Source organism: Larimichthys crocea, chromosome XIX, assembly GCF_000972845.2.
Source record: "Larimichthys crocea isolate SSNF chromosome XIX, L_crocea_2.0, whole genome shotgun sequence".
Taxonomy (NCBI): domain Eukaryota; kingdom Metazoa; phylum Chordata; class Actinopteri; family Sciaenidae; genus Larimichthys; species Larimichthys crocea.
The window spans coordinates 8,185,250-8,208,472 of record NC_040029.1 but is presented as its reverse complement, the minus strand read 5'-3'; the positions used below and the strand labels follow the sequence as shown (position 1 = coordinate 8,208,472).

Sequence of the window (23,223 nt, the reverse complement as noted above, 5' to 3'; positions counted from 1 at the left end):
CACACACGCACACACACACACACACACACACACACACGCACACACGCATAGACACACTTCTCTTTCGTCGGCGGGTCGAGTTGCAGGACAAATCATCATGGCGATGAATTATTCACACGCCGTCACTGGGCAGGCATTATCGTCATAGTAACCCAACACAGGGCCCTAAGAAGTGTGTGTTTCTGTGTGCATCGGCGTGCACGTTGTGTTTCTTTCATGATGCTTTGTGCGTTTCTATGCGAGTCGAACATGTTAAACTTGTTTGAATGTGTGTACTTGTCTTTCTTGAATTTTATATGGAGTGAAACGACACGCACAAAAGCTCAAACATCAAAATAGCTTTATATCAAAAGGAAATGAAGAAGCCGTATCTGAGAAGTCACACATATTTTGCTGAATAATGCAATGCTGGCTAGACAGCTACAGCGGAGATGAACACACGGAGATTTGAAACTGAGAGAGATAATTGTCATTAGTCTGGAATCTGGATGACAAATCTGTGTTACATGTACTGTGCGTGTCCCTGCTATCAGAGAGACACACTCAGTTTGATGTCCGCTACAGTGTTGTCACTGTTTTTCAAGCTTTCAATAGAGCTACCTGCTCAAAAGAGACAAAATCTGACCAAATGCTGCACAGGAAAGCGAGATTAATCTAAAAATATCTATAATGCAACAGTGGTAAAGACAGATATTAGATAAATACCAAATTAGGGGTGATTTAGTTTAATGAACGCGTGTTCCAAACTAATCTGAATCACAGCTCTACCCGGGGTGATGAGTTCATCCACTTTACATCTCAATCATTTAACACCATTACATTGTTTCATTTAACTGCATTTGTAAAGATAATCTAAAATGTTAGGTCTAGTTGTGCTTTTGCTAATGTAAACATGCTGTTTATTAGGTGAGGAAACACAGTTGGATCTGCAGTGACCCCGGTTCATGCGGTGCTCGACATCAGCGATCACAAGAGAAATAAATCAAACGAACCTGGCAGGATGGCAAACTGTTTCTGGAGTTCAGAGCCGATTTCTGCTGCACACATGGGAACATCGTCTCTCTGCAGAATGTCATCTGAGGAAAAAAAAAAAGACAGAGAGAGTGATGGAGATACGTTCATCATGATGCTGATGTTTCCACACACAAAAAACACACCCTCACTATTCATCATCGCCCTGTGAAGCTGGCATCCGTGTTGGAAGCTCTCAGACGATCCTGAACCCAGATCCGGTGACTGAATGTGATCAGATCACAAACTCAAACTACATTTCTGTAGCACCTTTCGTGCTTCACACAGAGCAAAAAGTAAAAGCAGAAGTAGACAATGAAAAGAGCTTTGAACACTATAATCAATGAAACTGCAACAATAAAAACAGTAAAATTTTACAAAATAAAAGATGTGACTTAAGGTTTATTTTATAAATAGCTACAGAAGTCGAGTCCGAGACTGATCCAGAGACAACTCGGAGTCTTGCCTTGGATCTGAGAGCGCATAAGAGACAGGCTGGTGCCACTCAATGATTTCAAACCTAATGAGAGCATCTTAAAATCATAAGAGACAATCAGAGTAATGAGTTTCAAAATAAGATTTCTATGTGCTCTTTGTCTGCTCTCGGTCTTTGTCAGACAAAGAAGAAAGTGAAGAAGTTAAATCGGGCTGTGAGGAGCGTCGTAGCTGATTAGCCACATTCTGATACGGAGCCAATAATCCAGTGTGACCCACTTTGGTCTTTATAGCCAACAGCTGACCTTTTTATTACAGATACATGTAATTCAATCAGGTTTATATAACTTGCTGGGTGGTTTCCAACTATTTAACAATCGCTGCCATGGCAACCTTTCCTAGCCTTGTCGTAATACACTGCTAACATGAACTATATATATTTAAGGAGTGATTAATACTGATTTTTTTAATATACAGTATGTAAAAAAGGAGAAATAAAGAGGAGAGTGGAAGAGGAACAACACATAGAGGAGAAAGGGGATGAACTAAACAGCTCTTCTCTCCGGTCAAGCTGGATTACAGTAATCTCATTTAGCCCTCTGAGACATGAAGAGACAGAGAAACATAGAGATGGAGAAAAAGCACAGTCCCATCCAACCATCCATCCATCCATCTGGTTGCTATGTGTGACACATGAAACACAATGAAGAGGATTGTTAATTGTGTATGATCGTGCGAATGAAAACTGAGAATTTTAGTGTGTGTGAAGGAGCATCACTGTGTGTGTGTGTGTGCGTATAGACGAAGGCTGGCGCTATGGCTGGTGTGAGCGAAGAGTGGCGAGGTTTCGGAGCAGTATGGTCGGGCTGGCAGCGAGAGGCTTTAATTACCGTCCATGTGCAAACCAAGCAAACTGTTCGTATTTTAGAAAAGAGCCAGATCTCCGCCGGCAGAGGCAGCGCTTTAATCTCATGATAATCCGTGAGTGTTTGAATATCAGGCACTTTGAGACGAGAGCCACCAAAACGAGGACACTGCAGCAGTAAAGTATTAAAAATAAGACACACTGTAAATATTTGAAGACCCGGTCCTCTCTCAAAAAAAGTGTTTTGCTTATTGTCCCTTCACTGTGCAGAGTTTGACACGAGAAGGCTGTTCATCTGTTCAAGGGGGAAAGTTTCTGCGTTCTACCTTAAATATCAGTTTAACGCCTGTGTGTACGAGTTGATTTTGCAACTCTATAACAGGTCCAAACCTACATCACTTCTGGTAGTCCATTTTCAACACACTCTCTAAAATATGAATGAAATCAATAGATTCATCCTCTCACTGCTCTATTTGGTGTTACACCGCAGGGCTCTTTGTACTCTGCTGGCCAGATGACTGATTCTGTTCAGATCCTTCATACTCTGTCCTCTGTCTTGTATTGTTACATAGTTTCTTCTTTCTGTTTTGTTATACAAGTACGTAAAATGACCGTCTTTGATTCAGTAGTGAGGGATAGGCCTAATTAGAGCACCCAGGCATCATTCAGGCTCTGTTCATTCTTTATACTGTCATTGAGCTAGACAAGACAAGGTCAGAATCTGGTGTATAACTGGACCGTGCATGCCGTGTCTGCACCGAGTGCCCCCCGTAGAGAAACTCTAACACTCGACCCACCAATGGTGTAACTTCATCACTCAGTCAGTCGTTGACAGACTTTCAGGTTTATAGGGGTGGCCCTTCTTTGCTGCGGTCCAGCCAGTGGCAGCAAGCAACCGTTTGCAAGCTTGTGGTTAAATAAAATACTAATGACCAAAGCAGCTGTTACAATACACACCATACAACTCACACTCTCCAACATAAATACAGACTTTCTGCAGGAAAACTGCACATTCGGACGTTTATCAGCATTCCTGTCTTTGATCGTAGAAATCTGCGGCACAGAGGATTCCATATGATGAAGATTAAGAGCTTAGATCCTCTGTATTGCACATCATGGAAGCATACCACGTCGGCCAGACGGTGACTCAGACGGCATACTGTAGGTCTCGTGTCTCATGTGAAGTCCACACTTAGCACAGAGCGGCATGTGTCAGAGGCGAGGCGGCTGCTGATGAAATTACTTTATGATGATTAAACAGGCAGCACCAAATACATGTAGTTGTGGTTAGGCAGGAATCTGTTTTACACAGTTGAACACTGACACACACACACAGTATTAATGCCAGTAAGGCACTGGGCACGGCACCAGATATCATGGGATTACATTAAGATGACAAGGCAGTGACTCAGGAAGCATCGAGCTTCAAGCAGGAACACCCTGAAGTATGACAGAAAACACAGTTTAGAAGAGAGGAGTAAGGTGGGAAAAAGAAAAATTATAGAGGCACAAAAAGGAAAGAAAACTGAAGTGCAAAGTTGGGAAAGAAGGCAGGAAGAGAGGGTAGAGGGATGGTTAACGTGGCACTAATGCAGGTCCACTTTAATAGACTTTAACAGACCGCAGAGCTTCCAGCAGAGCCTGTAATTTAACCAAAAACAGCAACTCTGCTGTAATTACTGAAGCTCCTACTCCAGCAGAGAGCAGGAAGACGAGCGAGAGGCTTTGAAATGTGAGTCACTCAAAAGAAGGTTTGACACTGTGTGTGTGTGTGTGAGCAAGTGTGTTGTCATATGTCGTGTTGCAGTGTGTTGTCGGGGCCAGCTGTCAGTTCAGTGTGTCATGCAGTAAGCTCTGGCTAAGACCCAAACTCTGGAACAAAGCCAGACATGTGTGACTCTACTGTATCTACTCATAACCTCGAGGCAGGACAAATTACCAGCCTCAGTATCTGTTAGTAATCACCATTTACAAAATAAAAGCTTTATGAGCGCTGTACATACAAATATTCAGGATGTTGGATCATTTGAAAATAAGAGCGGCTTTCAACTCTTCTCGTTTTCCGACTTTCCCACGAGTAGTGCATGTAGCATCGCGCTGTGGGTTTTGAACACACGTCAATAAAGAAGCTGTGATCGCAGCAGCAGTGAGCGTGTGTTTTTTTTTTCCTGCCCCCCAGCCAGCTGGAAAATGACAGGGCGGGTTTGAATAATAGCTGCTCCGCACTGTATTTTGATTGTCATCATTGAGACTAAAAGAGCTGGTTGGCAACCGCAAACATAGGTTTGTTTGAAACACAGCCTAACCTTAGATAATTCAGTGATTTCTGAAATTCATTTAAGAGCAGCAAATAATATCTTTAAATGTGGTTTATTTAATGTTCAATACTTACTGTATATCATGCTTGTATACCTTCATATGTAAGTGACTGTATTCTATTTTTATGAAGCAATTAAAATGGTTTATTTTTGCAGATTTATTTACAGTTTTCCTTCTAATTTTTTATAAAAATAAAACAAATCTCTCAGAATTGTTCTGTAAATATTATTTGACAGATTGAACCTGCAATAAATCAGCCAGAAACTAGTGAGCTAAGATCAGTAGCTGCTGTATGTCTGACACAGGTTTTGCCTGTAAAGCAAAACCTCAAACATCTCCAAACAGTATGACGTAAATACTTTGAAATCAGATGACAGGGTGAGTTAGTCACACATATCACATCCCTGCTTCACCACAGCAGCCACGAGAGTTTCAATCTGCCGTTAGCAGTGGACATACATGTATATTTCTCGGGATAAGAACAACAATTTCACCCTGAAACTAACTGTGCAAGCCTACAGGGGCGACTGACGCAAACATATCAGACATTCAGGCGTCAGGGCTGCTTTTCATCCGCTGCTGAAACTCTAAAAAACTCCCCGCTTTGTCCTCAGTCAAATGAATGAAATTAAACTACAGCGGCGAGGCTGCAAGTGAACCCATTTACCCACCAAACAACACACACACACACAAACACACAGTCTGGAAGTGGGGCAATGCAAGCCAAATAGTGATTATGGGGGGCTGAGAAAGAATGTCCCTCCTCCTCCTCCTTGTACCCTTCCCCCAGGCCCTGACACCCCTTCACCATTTCATTCATCCTTTTTTTGTCTAGGGGCTTAGCTGAGGGGCAAACTGATACACAACCCAACAACCTTCCCTTTTAAACTAAATATTACACGTTTAGCTCCATTTGAGCAGCCTCACTTCGGTTCTGCTGGCTTATCTGTGTCGTTAGATTCAGTTTTTCTCTTAATCATGTCCTGATATAACAGATATCACAATAACATCCTGTATGTCATGACTTGCATGCACATTTTCAAGACCCAAATATGAGACGAACAAATAAAAGCCAACTGAATCACACCAATTCACACTCTCGAGTGTCTCCGGCTGAATGCCTGTTTGTGTGTCTGCATGTGTGTGTGTGTGAGAATAAGCCCTGGATTTAGGGAGGTGAAAAGATAGTGAAGAGGAGGAGGCGGCGGAGGAGACGGGGTATGAGGCAGTCGGAAAAAAAGAGCGCAGAGGTGCTCTTGTCTCAATAGGATGAAATGGAGGACAGGGTTTCTTTACACATGCCTACATATTTAATGTGTTGGCCTTGGCGCTAGCTGATACTGTGGATGTGTTTTCTCTATTGTAGGGGGTCAACAGCAGTACCACACTGTACTATACGCACCAATAAGATATAAGTGAACTGATTCAAACTGACCGACAGAAAATTCATCTGCAGCTATTTTGGTAATCGATTAATGACACAGCATTTAGAGGAAACTATAACAAGCATTCTTCGCTATTTTCTGACATTTTATAGACAAATAATCAAGTGATTCATCCATAATTAAAACTAGAAGAGTGAGCTGATATCTTCCAGGTGACTGAGCGTGTGATGATGAGGCATTTTCTTTTGGAAAATGCAGAATTTAAAATGCAAAATTCGGCAGTGAATCAAGATCACAGGGATCAATGACAGACCCGTCTGAACACTTTCCGTACAGCCAATCATGTCGTGTTCATGTGTCTGATACCTACACCAGCTGCTTTACGGTCAAGATGGTGACGAGTATTACAAAAACTGATATTTATTCATCTCATCTCTCTCCCAACCTTAGTGGACCGGAACATATAGGGTATGAAATTAAATTAAATATTCTTTAGCTGCTGCTTTACTTTTTAATAGAGTAACTCATCACAGTCTCAGCTTTCATGTGACACATCATTCGTCTGTGTAGCATGAAGTGTCAGAGTACTAGCAATGGAAATGTGATAAGTGACTTCATGACGCTATACAGATTTTGAAATTTGCTTGGTGTTGGAGTTGCGTTTGGTGTGTGTAAATATGACTTACATGTGCCTGTAGCAGAGTTTCCCCTGTTTAATCTAATGTTTATTATGTAACTGTATTGTTACATGACTGCTGCTGTGTTTCATGCTTTTTGTTGCGGCGTTAAGAGGAGTGAGAAGGCAGCAGTCAGTAGCAGTCTAGCACTCGTATATGAGTTGTATACTATGCATACACGAGATAAAACCTTTATGCACGGAGAGGACAGTAATCTTTGCAGACATTTTAAGTACTTCCTTGGTTTTCCGATGCTTGCATAAAAAAAAGCAGCATGTTCGATATCTGTCTAGTAAATATTGACACTTGGTATCTCGCCTGCACACTTCCTCAAACAACAGTTTGATTCATGCCGACTGAACTCAGCATCTCGTCCGGCATCTACGCAGTTAACAATAAATGAGAGAGCACAATGAGACTGTACACACCGCGCGTACGTCTGCGTTTGGATTTGATTACCACTAACACACACGTACAATGTCATTTGTAAAAACTCAATTTGTGAAAGTCGTTTAGGTTAGGTCAGTGCTCCGAGGTGAAAGAGAGGCAACAGCCCAATTAACTCTCATAAAGCTACAGTCCATTACACACAGTCAAAGCACGAGCAACTGATGGAAACCCGGCTATCGTTTGTCAGAACACACACACACACACACACACACACACCTCCTCCTCATCCTTTGTTCTGCCGTCGTGTCCCTACAGGTTTTCATTGCTAAACACACATTGTGCTGGTTCAAATGCGGCAGCCAGCTGTTCTCCGCTGGTTAATGGCCACCAGCGCTGGTGGCTGGTCAAAGTTCAAAGCCACAGGAAGCTGGAGAGCTGACGGATGTTCACTCAAACACATGCACACACACACACACACAGGAGAGGAAAAACATGTTTCAGATGCTGTAGCTGCAAGACTTGAGCCACGAGATTCAAGCAGCTGTTCCTGAGATTGCTGCCCAGTGATAATTATTAATATGTATGCATATTTATGTACTACAATAATGTTTGTTTGTCCAGTTTGTATCCCAATATTTCAGAGAGAGAGTGCTAGAAAGATCTGTTTTTTGACTCTAAAAGCTTGAGAACCACTGATGTGGAGTGTGTTTTATAAGTGGTTTAATGGCATCAAATCAGTAGAAGATCAAGACATTCATGACTAGAAGGACACTCGGAGAGCGCAGGCAAAACTCCGCCAAGGACAAAAGTCCAATCTAGAGATATGCAAATCTACTATACACACACGTCTGTGTAAAGATTGATCTATCTCGCTGTTAATGAACGTGAAAAACTATTTGTGCATCCGTCCCATGAAAATCAGTTTTTGCATCATCCTGCTGACAAACAAACAAACAGCAGGAAGCGTAACCTTCCTGGTGGAAGCAATAAAAGCACGACAACAGACGTGCGGCACTCAGACGCCACCGAGACCTTCAGCTCTCCGTCTGCCGCTCTGGTATGCACCAACTGGAAAGGACAGACTTAGAATGTAGACTTGAGGGCACTAGGTGTGTGTGTGTGTGTGTGTGTGTGTGTGTGTGTGTGTGTGTGTGTGTGTGTGTGTGTGTGTGTGTGTGTGTGTGTGAGGGGTTAAAAGCTGCTGCGTTGGTATCAAGTGCCAGCAGAGAGATGGTCAGTTGCGTCGTGTGTATTTGCATGAAGAGAAGCAGGGATTTGCCAGCCGCTCTGCAGCTGTGTGTGTGTGTACGTGCACTTGTGTGAGGGAATCCGAGCGCTATTATCTGGCATTATAGTCAAGGTTTACCAGAGTCCATCTGTCACTGCCGTGGTTGTATCTAACACACACATACACACACACAAACACACCATGCCAAACAACAACTGGGTCAGAGGGCCAACAGTGGCTTGGAATGTGTGTGTGTGTGTGTGGTGTCCATACTCGAAGCTTGAATTAGTGTGGATCAGGAAGACGTGCAGCCAGACAAACATTAAAATATCACTGCGTTCATCACGTGAATTCAATCCAGTCCACATTCATTTCAATTGCACAAATAGAAATTTTTATAATTACAGCAGTTTACTTATTTTGATGCTACAAATTAAAGTTTCCTCCCTCATCTAAAGGCCAAGAAGCTCCGCAGTACTAAGAAATCCAGAACAATGACTTAAAGCCTGACTCCGTCAGGCACTGAACTACGGTCTACTGAATAGATGGTGGCATCATCATCATCTCAGTGAAACAACACACTACTGTCCGCCCGTCTGCAGTCTGCACTGCCGTCACAACACACACACACACGAAGGCACACAATCACTCAGCGGCTGGCCGGAGTCCAGCCCAACACTCTGGCAAACTGTATGCAAAATCCAAACAATCAGATGAGATTTAATTACCTGGAATGACAAAGAGACTGGGCTTCCTGAGATGTACAGATCATCTCCTGAGCTCTCCAGTGTCAGATTATCTGAAATTATCTCTCGTCACGTATATGTTGAGAGCTCGAAAACGTTTGCATGGCCTCGAAATAAAGACAAAGCACAGCTGAAACTCATGCTACACGTTAGAGAAATAGTTCCACATTTTAAGAAATACATATTTAAGTATCAAGCTGCAGCCAGCTACCTTAGCATAAAGACTTTCCACCGGTTGCTTTAAGTCTGTAACAGGTTTGTTTAAAATACCTTCAATCTTTACTCTGAATATCACACCAAACATAATGCACTGACTTAAATATCTAAATCCACAGGCCTTAAACTTGCTACCAGACAGGGAGACAGGCAGACAGGGATTATTTGTGCTGCAGTGATAAGGCAGGCCTGGTGGGGTTTGGTGTGACCTTTCCACGCTGGGAAAGTTTTCCCAAAATGATTCAATCTGTGCCAAAGTGGCAGCGAAAAACTCCCACCTGCTCCGAGCGCAACACAACCCCGACCTGCAGTCTCATGGAAATTTATGGAAATTTTACACCGGCTTGTTGTGGTGCAACTCGCTCGACTACAAAGCATGCAGTGCAATCTTGTGGGCTTTAAATCCAGACTCTCCCTCCCTTCCTCTTTCCACCATTAGATTAAAAAAAACAAAAACATAAAAGCTCAGCTGGGAGTAAAACCAGTGGATATAACAACAGCCTTTTTTTAGACGCCTCTGGCCACAGCTACCAGTCATTACCCTCTGCAGAACAAAGAGGAACATGAAAACTGAGAAAGACAGAGTGCGGAGGGAGAAAAGGAAAAAAGACAGAGGGAAAGAGCAAATAACTAAAGAATCCAGGAGGACTGTGTTTTTACTTGCCCTTAAAGAAACTTGCAGCTGTAGCAAAAACACCACACGTATCCTCGACATGCACTTGAGGATGTTTTGGAGGCAGACGGCAGAAATGATTTACAACACAGACTGTGGATTTGTTATTACCTTATCTTATCAGAAACGCAAATATTGCCTTTTTTGCCCACCCTCTGTCCTACAGCACACATACAAAACTGTGATCTGCATCTGTGTTAAAGTTGAGCGGGTCATAATCAAAAGGTCAGCAATCCTCCACAGAAAGTGATCCTCCTCTTCAAAGCTCACATGTAGGGCACGATGAAACTGCCGCCCCGGGGGCACGACTTCATGAAGCTTTTAAAAGAGTTATTCATGTTTATTTACGTCCCTCTGACAGAGGACAGCAGCTCTTTACAATGTGCATAATGCAGAATATATTCAGTTTGACCTATATTAAAAAGAAGGGGCACTACAGCAACTTTATAGGTCAAGTTCATATTACAGGAGGCCTTGACAGGCAGACGGATGAACACACACACAAACAGGTAAAATATAAATGATTGGAACAAGAGGTACAATCAAATAAATGCATAAATTACAAAATGAAACAAAAGCAAAAATGCACAAAAATAAAAGACAGGGAAGGAGATCTATCCTCCGTCTACCCTCAAGGACCCCCGAGGTCTTCTGGGAGCAGATTTTTTAATAATATTTTTAATAAAAGTCACATGGTGAGGCGTCATTCTCTCACCGTGGTCCACGTCTGTGGAACGACCTGAGCAACAAACTCAAGACTTCTTTTTAATCTGGCTTTTGCTTGAACTATATTTTAATTTTTTTCTGTTTATATACTTTAATCTGTTACACCTTTTACACCTTTATTTATTTAAGTAGTATTTCTCTATTTATAAATCTTGACCTTATTTTTAGGCATCTGTATATTTAATTATTCTTTATTTTTATTCAGCTTTATCTAACTATTCATACATTTTCATGTTTTGCTATTAGGAAATGGTAAAGTAATAAAAACAAGATGATGAGATGGCGCTTCCTCATTCGTACAATGGGGTGTTTTGCATGAAAGGTTTTATACAAATAAAGTCGATAGGGTTTAGGACTTAAGCGTATAAGATTCAGCAAACCTGAGCGACTGTGGAAGATGATTCAAGACGAGGGTCGGAGCTAAAACGGCGACTCTTTTGCAGCTGGAGTGGGCGATGGATAAAAAGGTCAATATCTGAGGGAAGAGTGGTCGTGGAGTGGAACGAAAAACGAGGAGTGGTGTGCAATTTGATGCACGTAATCGAGATGATCACATAGTTGATTCTGAATTTTACAGGAAGGCAGCAGAGGGATGCAAGTACTGGCATAACACAGGGGGCCGAGTCTGTAACAGCACGATAAACATGTCGACTCTTTACAGATCGATATGTTTGATTTGTTGTGTCTTGTTGCCATCATCCTATCCGCCCTCGGGGATCATTAAAGATTCATCACATCTACTTAATCCAATTTATCCGCCTGTACAGAGTTCATGATGTTGTCCTGGTTTCGTATTGATACAGTTAATTTGTAAATGTTTGCTGTGCACGACTCCTGAGGACAAAATAAATTGACTAAAAAGGTAGATTAGAACAGCTGCTGCTGCCGATAAATCCAATGCAAACAGATAACTGGGACGCACACACACACACACCAACACACACATCCCTGATTGCATTATGGGGGCTTAGCTGAGACTTGTCAACTTCTAATCTTGACTTGGCATAAAGCAACACTAGGAAAGTTTGATACCTTAGTGTGAGTGTGAGTGCGTGTGTGAGAGCAGGCAACATAAGATAACCGCAGTCCATCTGCCAGAAAAGCAAACGTGATCTCAACACACCACACCGTACACACACCTGAAAAAACTCACAGAGGGCCAAGAAAAGCATATCTCAGGATTATTATCAATACTGTGGTTCATCGCCTAAATAAAAGAGAACACACACACACACACAGCCGAGAGTGAAATAAGGGGGAGGAGATGTTGACATTCAAACTCTCAAAAGGGTTTTGTCCTATCCGTCGCTCCCAACTGACAAGGGGAAACACACTGCGTTTAATGGGGCCGAATGTGATTAACATGCTGTCAGCGCGCTCCGCTGTGTCCTGTACGGAGGATGGACAAACATCACGTTAACACACACACAGAGTTTGGACCTCGGGACAAAGCTGTCCACTTTAGATTGGATTATGTAACCGTCTGATGGATAATAGTGCCTTCAGCGGGGAAAAGCATCTTCGAGCTATGAGACAAAATCAATGTGGATAACGAAGTTGGGTCATGTTTGTTCATTTAGTCCATTCACAGAGTGCAACGTTCTCTATGGAGATTCATGGTCCCCAGAAGATGAGTCATGACGCCGACTGCTCGACCTTTGATATGTGCGAGGCACATTTTACAGGTGAAAAATAGACTCTGTGGACTATGTCATGGCTGTAAGACTTTGCTTAGGAGAAGCTACGGTGGCCATCACATGACAAGAAGGGTTTTCACCTTTCAAGAAGAAATCAGCAAACTTTGCCATCACGTTGAAAACAAACTACTAACCTAACCTCGTCCTCTACGTCACATCCACCTTCTACTATTTCTATCTGTCCTGCAACATAGTGGTCGCCTTTTTTAAACTTTTCTTGCTGTAAGCCATCAGTTCTGTTATATAGATTGTAATTGATGAGAATATAATACGCATAACTATGTTTTCATTAGTGTATAATCACATGAAAATAACAACTGTTGGTCCTTTAATATGCACGGCTCTTCACTGCTATTTAACTTCAGTTCATGCCACGTAAAAACCGAGCGAAACCTGTAGTATTAGGCAAAAATGCGCTTAAAGACGTCACACTTGCGTAGTTAGCTTGTTAAACAGAATATTTCATTACTAATATGATCACAATTTCAGCAAACAATACAACATGAAGGCAGACTTAGATTGTTCCTGTTCCCCTTTCAAACTAAATCCAAAAGGCCAATAGATTTACTGAGAGATCAAGTCACAGTTGGACTGTTCACAGTAAGAACAACAGTATGAAGAAGTTTTTTGTACTTGGCGTCCACTTAAGTACTCTCAACCACAGCCCCAAAAACGTACATATCTCCATCTAATAAACAAAACTAACCAGCCTCACAAACTCTGAATTTTTAGGCTTCAAATAGGCAAAAAGTTGAGTAAATTTCTCGTGCTGTGAGCAGGACTTTGTGCTTTAGATCACACCGGGTCAAACTGCGATGCATAGACTGCAGTGTGCTGTAATTACAGCTGGACTTGGACAAGGATACACACAAACACACACACATATATATACATACACACACACACACAGGACAGCACCTGAAGCGTTCTCACAGTCGTATCTCTGTGTATAAAACTTATCCACACACATACCCAACACTATGAACAACAGTCTGGTTCTTCCTCTCTCACCTGCCTCAGTCACACACAGTCAAACTCTACCTGTCATCATCTTCAGTTGCAGCCACAGCCTGGTGATATCGTGGCAGAGTTGAGACACTCGGTTTAGAGCCATCGTGTCGCCGGTACATGTATGCTCCCTGATACACACACACACACACACAGGCGTGTTGTTAAAACACAGTCACACACGGCCACATATTCTGTCAGAGGACATTGCGGTGGAAGTTCAGGCAGTCCATACCGCTCACAGCCGAGCGACTTGGCCGGCTTACTGAGCTGTCACTGCACAGAGCAGCCCACACACACTCACACACACACACACACACACCTCCCTCCTCCTGCAGGCGGAGTTTCAGACGATCCGCCCACAGTTTCACATTTCACAGCGTTTTCACTGATGGACAGAGAAACTGGATGTGACAGAATGTGGAAGTCTCTAAAAAACCTGAACAATGGACCAAAAAACTGCAGCGACAGCTCTTTGTAGTGACTTCCTAAGACATAATCCATGATAATAATTATCGTTTATTATCATCATTCCTGTGAATAATCTGTCTCCAGTGGGGTTCGATTTCAGTTAGTTAATAAATTAAATTACTGCATGAATACATCTCTTTGTTTTTGAAGTTATGGCCTGAATCAGCTGAGAAGAGGAGGATCTCTCAGCCGATGCTAATCCATTTTTAAAAGTCTGTTTACATTTTCTCTGTCTGTGATTCAGGCTTTCAAACAAAAAGAAGGTTGGAGTGAGAATATATGAGGAAATAAGCACACATTAGCACAGCTTTCTACTCCAACACAAATCTTAAAATCATTTGTTTGGGTGCAAATTAGTTGTGCATGTGCCGCTTTATCAGAAAAACTCATTTACAGCAGCGTTATGTGACGTTTACATCCTTGATAACACTTTCTTCTTTAGTCTGACAAACTCAGAACACATATTTATTCTTACTTCACACGGACTTTAAACTTTAAGAAGAATGATCTTACACATAAATACTTGGTACAGCAGTACCAAGCTTTGCACTTTCTTGTCAAACCCGAGGATATTTTTGGGGGTTTCCAGCATTTAGTTAGCTGGACAAATCTACTTGCAGAGTCATAAAAGAGTTACCCAGAACAATGACCAGAGTGTTTTTAGTGATTTTAAAATCACATCTCTGCTTTCCGCTCGTCTTTTGGTTAACTTTTACGTGCCAGATACCCCGGAGCTGGCAGAGATGAGAACCCAAAAGCCTCAGATGTAAAGTAAACATGATTTATGTGTGTACTGTACTCATTCAAATACAAGCCTCGTTTGTGCCAGAGGGAACGGAGGCCTCTTTCTCTGTTTTTCTTCTGCTTTTCTCACAGTCTGACACAAAAAACACACACAAACACACAACAATGCCAGTGAAGACAGCAGGGGGACCCAGTGTGCCACACACTGGTGAACATGTGAATAGACCCTCAGGAGCTCAATTCATACACAACACAACCCCGCTGAGGAAAACACACACGTTTAATCTGTCATTCTGTTGCTCCACATATAAACAGGAAAATACAGTAACTCCTCACATCCTGTGTACGTACGCTGACACAGATACTTGATAATTAGCAAATAAAAGACGCAGTAAAACTGGAAAGACTCAAACATGCAGGAGGGAAGACGACAAATTTAATAACATTCCTAATTCTGGTCTTTAGCTGGAACAAATCAGAGTATAGTATAGTGAGGTCTATGAGGTGGACAGTCGTGCTTTTTTAAGCCTGTGATGACACAAAGAAAACTTTTTTTCTGGTCCTGCACAAACTTTTGTCAGTGAGATGTTAATTAACATCTCTCAATTAACTGGCACATGCCACAAACTCTGACTTTTAGATTGCACAGGGTGTGGCCGCTGCTGCTGTTTGCCTTTTCAGCGTGGGAATTCATCTCTAAGGAGTGTGAGTACAGACATTATGATACTAAAGTTTCAGATTAAGATTAAGTCACAGTGGTGTCATCGTGGTTATTTCTGTTTCGACTCAAATGTACAGGAGAAAGCTTGTGTTACAAACTCGAAGCATGAAGTCGGAAAAATGTCGGCTGGGTCGATTCAAAAATGCCAACAAGTTGCATTATGGGACGTGTAGGATCCAGCAAATTTAGAGCCCATCAGGACACAGTCAGAATATTTCGGCCTCTGCTGCTTCGATTTTAACTGTTTTAATTGTTGGAGTATCTCTTTAAAAACAACGCAACATGTAGTCGTTTATAACACAAGAAAGAGGCTTGTCACGGAGCGTCAGACTCTTCTTCAGGTTTCTGTTATGACACTGCTGACCAGCGAAAAGGGGATAATCCACGCTCACATGCGTTGACACATCCACATGCCGGGAAAGTCCTTCCTCAGTCAGTCTGTCTGGTCTCCTGAATCCGCTTCGAGCTATCTACACAGTCTCAACATAAAATACACAACAGAGTCATTTTATCATCCTGCACAATGGTTTTACTTGTAAAGATGATTACGCGATGGCCCAGATAAACTAAGAGACGTCAACAACTAGCTACAGTAACATGAAACAGAAAGACAGAAATGTTTTTTTATCATCAGGGGTCAACATTTACTAAACTACAGATTAAAATATAGTAATGTCCTGGTGAAAGGGTGGTAGAAATGATAGATTAGAAGATTAGGCAAAAACAATGGATGTGTGAGATTAAGAATTAGATTAAGGCTAAATTAAAGATGAATCTCTCCGTCTAGTCGGAGATAAGATTATCAATAAACAAAGAGGATTTAAGAGTTTGTGCCGACAGGATTTCAAAAGACGTGAATGTAACAATGGAGGTCTGTGTCTGTGTGTGGTGTGTGTGTTTACCTAACGTCAGATTTAGATGATAGAGCAAGTTGGCTGTGCGACAGGAAAAGGCAGAGGGTTTATAATGGTTCATTTCCTGCCTCTGTTGATTTATCCACCAAGAAGCTCTGACAGCAGTTTCAGCCTCAACACGCACACTTCATAAGACATAACATAAAATATGAGATATATCACCATGAAACTCCCCCCTGTTGATTACTTAAGTTTATTAAATTACAAGGTTTATAAAATATTATGCTTAAATATTCACATGCCATTTAAAAATGCATTAATTTCCAGAAAAGAAATGAGAACTTTGGATGAAGCCAGGTTTAAAATTCATTGTTTCATCTCTTTTTTTATAAGAAAATACCGTCAGCAGCCACAGACAATCCATTTGCTCCATGTTTGCATGAACAGAATCAGGCTCAGGCCGACCTTCCTTGGCACCTTTGACCTGCCGTACTCTCTGTAGTGTACACACATTTTTCCACTATAATGAAGGTGATGATTACAGGCAACATTTCAGGCACTCATTTTCTGTTTTCAGTTCAAAATAAAGACTTTAGATGAACTGGCTGACTGCTAATGTTTCTTAGTGTGCCTGGCTGGCTTTGACTCCGTTTTAACACTTGAAAAGTGAATAAATGGCAATCTGTGCATTGTTTTGTCATTTCGAATTTCTCAATCTACTCCTGACAAATTATAAAATGCATGAGTTTACAAAAATTCCCCCCTCGTGACTAAAACACTCCCAACATCTGCGCTCAGCCGCGTGATTAGCTTCACACTTCTCTTATGAAAGTTAAGCGAGATGAAACGCATCAGAAAAGTGTCATATCAGCTGCATACGACAGGCGCAAAGCGTCTCAATTCAACGTTGGCTCAAAAATATTTCATGACATGTGAATGTGCATCTGTGGGATGCAGAGCAGACTCCAGTGTGTGTCGCCGGGATGTAAAGGAGACTTGTGTATGTGTGTGTGTGTGAGAGAGAGGGATGTGGTGCAGACTACAGCTAGAATAACTTGCAGATTAATTATTTATTTGAGTTTGACTTTCCCCCCCGCGTCTGTGTCATCAAAGACGAAACACTATTGACTCCTTCCGCTCTGCGATCAAACACTATTGGCCGGCCGGAGCGTAAACAGGAAGATACCAATTGGGACTTGAGATTGTGACTCACAGGCCGAAACAAAGCAGCGGAGGAAGAGTCTGCGAACAGAATGAGGTGTGAATCAAGGCTGTAACAACATATCTTCATCCAGTTAACCTTTCCCTGTCGCTCTCTGAATAACAGTTTATAGATGAGAAGAGTAGCAGGCAGTCATTACGCCAATTTTCTGCTACCTTCATGAAATACTTGACATGTTGACGTCTCAACTTGTCAGCAAAATTGACTCCTGTATTCTGTCAATCTGCAAGAGCGAAAAAAGTAACATGTCGCCTTCAGTTTAAGATGAATTAAGTAACTTTATAATCCATGTTTGCATTATTTTATATAACAAAAACCTTGCCTTAAAGTTTGGGCCACGCTTCCTGGTGGTTAGTACTAACCAGCTACACTGCAGAGGTTTAAGAAACAAGATGTGTGCTGGACTCAGGTCTCATTAGGACAAGCTGATCTGACCAGGCTAAAGATGTAGAGCATGTACGAAACTGCTAATTAACTGCAGTGCGTTACATAAGCTGCATTCACCGGTAACGCTTCCACTGTTGCGACTGTTGTGTGGGATTCAACGCAGTATTAAAAATCCAGTTCTCACACAGTTAAACAAGTTTTTTTTTTGTATGTTCATCCACTAATCAGCGGCTATCAAAAGATACTGCCTTCAGCAGTTTTTCCTTGTGGACTTTTTTTGTACACATACATACATGTCATGACAATCAACTGATTGGAAAGGGAAACTCAAATAATCCATAAAACATACCAAACAAAGACTATGTTCAAACTCAGGCTTTACACGTGCCAGAAATTGATTGCTTTACAAGGCACAACCCTCATCCAGGTGATCATCATCGTCGCTGTGCGCCAAGACCTTGTTGACAGTCCAGTCAGACAGTTGACTCCCACATGTTCCTGTTAAACCCAATAAAACAAATTGAATTCTGGCAGGATGCTCGGATGACTTCACAGACCTGCACTACGACAGCTGATGAATGTGTGTCTAAGGCTCATGTGGTACAGTGACGAACGACAAAAGGCTCAAATCCGGCACAGCCCTCCCTTCAGCGCTGCTGCGTCTAGGATCTTGGTGAATTAAGAGTTTATTCTGACTTTTGATGTGTTTTATTTTGTTTCTGTTGAGTTTTAATGAAATGTTATAGTGTGAGGAGGTAAAATTACTGGTTTTGTTAATCAGGTTTGGTAGATTTAAGCACAAGATTCTTCCGGTTATGACACTTTTAATGGACGTAGCAGTTGCCTACAAGGATTACACATAGCTGAGACCGTTTCACAGATGCAACTAGATATTTTCTGACCACTTGGTTACCGTGTTTCTCATTTAAACTAGTTTTAACCTCCTTTAACAGAAACAATTAGGAATATCTTGAGCCAAATTTTCAAATTGAACCGTACAGGCTGTATTATGCTCGACAAAGACGCTGGTGGAGTGGACTGGAGTGAGAACACGAGAACCTCTTACATGCAACAGCATTGCAAAAAAGGGAGTTTGTTCGTAGTCATGAGGATGATGATCTGTGTGGAAGGGCCAGAATCACGCACACCAACTGCTCAGATGACTTAAAAAGGTCAGCAGGTGTCCAAAAAGTCACACCACAGGTCACACAGATATTGAAATCACAGTTAAAATCATGGGAAAAAACTGAAGTAAAATCATGTGAAAGAGGAAGTTTTGCTTTAGGGGGAAGAATATCATCTGTCGGGGAAACACCACAGGAAGTTACAAAGAAGACAACAGCTGCCCCTGATAAAACCACCCAAATGAATACTATCTGATCAAATACTACACACTGACACTGGAGTTTTGATGTAAGATTTGAACAGTGGATATTTTACTAGAAGCGAAATCTACAAATATATCCCTCCTCGTGTCTTAGCATCAACATTTTATATCCCTGAACAAACAAGCAATGGAAACGTGAGCTAATGTAGCAACAGTGAGGAGGAAAATAAGATCAAGAGCCAAAAAAAAAACTACAGCACCTGTCACTGTGACACCGCTTTTAACGAATAACTCTCGCTAAAAATACACCCGTCATCTTCTAAAAACAGACCACAGGAAACGGACCAGAATAGAATCGAACCATCACTTGACAGGCGAATCTAAAAACCATCCACTCACTGCACATGCCTCACATGCAGACACCCAGGAGTCAATGCTGTACAAGCACACACACACACACACACACACCTCATTTTTCTGTCACGCATGCACGTACACACACACACACACACAGAGGCTGTCAGATAATTGTGTCACCTTTTTATTGAGCCACCTTGAGTAAATAAGGATGCATATTACTCTTTTTCCCACATGTACTTTGCCTCCCATGATGGGCCACTGGAGACGTGTTTTCTCGTGCAGCTTCACATCCATACATGATATCTAACAGGTTACACGGATCTCTGAGGATACACAGAAGATTATGTGTGCTAAGCACTTAAGTTGATGGTATAGAAGTGGTTCAAAGTACTAATAGCATGTAATGATCAAGCACAAAGCTTAACTCAAAATTAAGGTTTTTTTACAAAACAACTTGTCGTTTTTGGATTCGATTTGATGGATTACCTCTTGGAAAAAAGGCTATGAAGGACGTTTAGGAAACAGAAGCTTGTAGAAATGCCTTGAAGACTGACAGGATGTAATTTAGCAGCACTGTATACCGTAGTTACCCCTTATTCAATTTGACTAGAATTACTTCTTCATGACTCAAAAGACTTTTCATACGAGTCTAAGTTTAATCAAATAGATATTAAAGGATCAGATCTAAATGAAATGGGATAAATCAGACAGGAATGTGGACAGACATTCCTCTGGTGTCATGAGTCAGCCTTTCAGAAAGACTGCTCACAAAACCTCAAGACAAATATTTCAAGCAACAGAAGCTTGGAAACCACATGTGATCATCATGAGGCAACTAAAAGAAGCAGCACTTGCAGATGATGTACAAAGCTCATCTAGATAATGAGAAAACATTGCATCCCAAAACTCACTGTGCAGCTGCTGACAGCACTGAGTGTATCTGTAGAAGCTCTTCATCTCCTCCAGCGAGATGCAGGCAAACCTCTCTCCTCCTCCATATCCCTGTTTTCCCGTGCTTTCCTTCATCCCGTCCCTCTGCCTGCTCTCCTCTCCCGACCTCAGCATCTTCATCTCCATCTCCACAGGTAGAGAGAAGAGTGTCGCCCGCCTCATCCTGCACTCCTCATTTGTGTTTCCAAACTCTCTCTCGCTTACACACTCACTCACACACCTGTCAAAGTTTCATGAGGCATTACACCACTCCTCCTTCCTCTGCTCCTCCCTCCCTGCTGTGGAAATCTGCATGTGACCAACACATGAAGAACATATACTGATATGCCAGCTTGTCTCAAAAATAATCCACATTTAAGTTTTAAATAAAAAAAATTTTTCCCACACACAGTCTTTAAAGTCACTTATTCTTCATGGGTGTGACTTAAAATCCTTTCAAAATAAAACCAAGGCTTTAAAACAAGAGCACTGAAGTTAACTTTAAGAGTTGCATAGATTAAAGAGTTCAGAGTCCATCCAGGACCTGATTGACTGCAGCACCGAGCTTTGTCTCCAACTTCCTGCCTTGAACAGAAGAAAGACTTATAGTATCAACACCGACACTCGTGGTTGCTTGTATTCTGATAGCATTGATATTGCACATTAATCCAGACCTGTTTGCATCATGAATCAGCAACAAGCTGCGAGTCAGATGTCTTTATAACATGACTAGCCTGAAGGGATTTCATTGTTTGGATAGAAAAGCTCACACACAAAAATCAACCCCCCATCTAATGTCCACAAACAAGGATAATGCTCTGACCTGTCCGGTTCCTGGCTCTGTGAGAGTCTCGTTCATGAGGACAAATATTGATTAAGCTGCTTCCTTATCGATGTAAACCTTAAATTACCTGTTTAAAAGAGCAAACAGTGAAAACTGTCTATACCTGAGGCAGAATACGACACTCACCTGGTCTGTAAGTCTGTGTGTGTTTATGTTTGGCTTTCCTTCGTCCTGGCTTGAGGCCACAGGAAAGACTGCCGAACATGCTGAACGTCCACAGTCCGTCTATCTGTCCCTCAACGACTGAACACGCGTTTCTACTGCCAGTCTATTGAGACATGAGCTATGTTATCAATTAGCCACTCTCAAGGTTATATTAGGTAATCAGTTACTAAGGTCAGACACCAAAGAGGGCTGCGTTCAAGGACTTACACTGCCCCTGCTGGTCTGAGTATTTGTTTGCTATCTTTTTTGGGATGATACATGTAAGTATTGGCACACTTTGTTGGTTGTGAATTGTACGAGCAAGAAGCCGTCACACGGCTGTGGGCAAAGCATGGTTTTGGTGTTACATTACCTCAAATATTATTATGCATCAGTATTACTGGAGCACAGACAAAGTGTAGAATCAGCAGGAAACTAAATGTGAGGTTTTTCTATCACGTTTGAATAATGACGGGGAAGCACACAGCAGGGTGACAGGACATCCTGTCATATTGATTTAAATAACAGATGCTACGGACAAAGTCGCTCTTTGAACATGGATGTCCAGTTAATGTGAGAGAATTACACGTAACACAAAACACTAACCTGTTCTGCAGGTGGCTTTGCTGCTGCTGCTGCGTCTGTGTCGGGTTAGCACACTGATAGATACCGACAGATTGTGTATCAGTCGACTCAACGCCTCTAGGCCTACTTCTTGTATTAACTCCAAAAGAGACATAGTCATGTCAGAGCGGGCTTCATAGTACATCTACGAGCCGGCACAAGCTGCCTTCCTCGCCTCCTCTTGTTTGTTCCTGTGAATGTGTGATTGTTTATCTCACTTCATGTCTGCGCTGGGTTTATCACAGGAAGTGAGGGGTGGAGGGTGGCCTATGACATAAAGCCCCCTCGACAGCTAATTATACTAACTTGGCAAATGTGTGTGTGCTGCCCTACATCAAACACAAAACTAGCATATGAATAATGTCTTTTTCTGTGTGTGTGTGTACATGAATAAAGTGTTAACCATCCCATAGCTCCCCGTGAGGGAACCAGTGACTGATTTTTAATGAACACATGATCCTAAAAGTCACGCAGGGCGACGTGTTTTTCCACCATGAGTGATAGAAATTTTGACGAAGCCAAATTCTAATTGAATCTGCTCTGAAAATAGTCAGATTCACACAATACGCCTCTTTCATTTTACTGATTGCAACTGGCAATTTAGGGTTGTCACACTTTCCCCTGTGCACAAACAACACTGCATGAAACATGAATGTGCTCATTTCTTTTGATACAGATGGCACTTGGGGTCAAACATGACTAAAAGAAGTCTAGAAGTAAGGTAAGAGATAACCTACAGTATGTGTGGTCTAAATAACAACTCAAGGAATATCTCAGACTGCAGAGCCATTTAGAGCCACGTCATTAATCATTTTGTAAATCACAGCAAAAACAAGCTGAATTCAGAGATCTGAAACCGCTTGCTGCTCGTTTACTGCAGGATTACCTCACTTTAGTCTCATGAATGACGACCCTGTAAACTCATTTACCACATTTATATCAATGAGGGTGATGATATAACACAATACAACTCCACAGCATGACAAACTGGTCCTCCAAAATGACCATGAAGTCTAAAAACAGCCTCAAGAAAAACTCAAGAACCTCAGTCACCTTTTCCACACAAAAAAACCTGGGTGTCTTATATGACAGAAAATCAGGGACTTCCTATCAACTGCTGATCTAGAAGAAGTCATTTGTGAACTGATGTTATCTCGGCTGGACTGCTGTAACTCACTCTACCTCTGCGTCTACCATTAACTGTTTGCAGCTGACTCAA

General features: G+C 41.9%; 1 protein-coding gene across 4 annotated transcripts in view; it reads right to left on the bottom strand.

Annotated features, from left to right (window-relative positions):
- Positions 1-20,594, bottom strand: part of mcf2la (mcf.2 cell line derived transforming sequence-like a) — a 39,439-nt gene extending 18,845 nt beyond the window's left edge. Inside the window, exons 1-2 of one of the 4 annotated variants that reach the window (XM_010743548.3) lie at positions 20,374-20,594; positions 993-1,076 (exon numbers count right to left, since the gene is read on the bottom strand). In XM_010743548.3, the coding sequence (XP_010741850.3) occupies positions 993-1,076; positions 20,374-20,575 (286 nt within the window). In that variant the 5' untranslated portion in view covers positions 20,576-20,594. Of the gene's footprint in view, positions 1-992; positions 1,077-13,409; positions 13,663-20,373 lie in introns of those variants that run through there. The other 3 variants (XM_027291809.1, XM_019271143.2, XM_019271142.2) reach the window with 3 other exon arrangements.
- Positions 20,595-23,223: the final 2,629 nt, after the last annotated feature.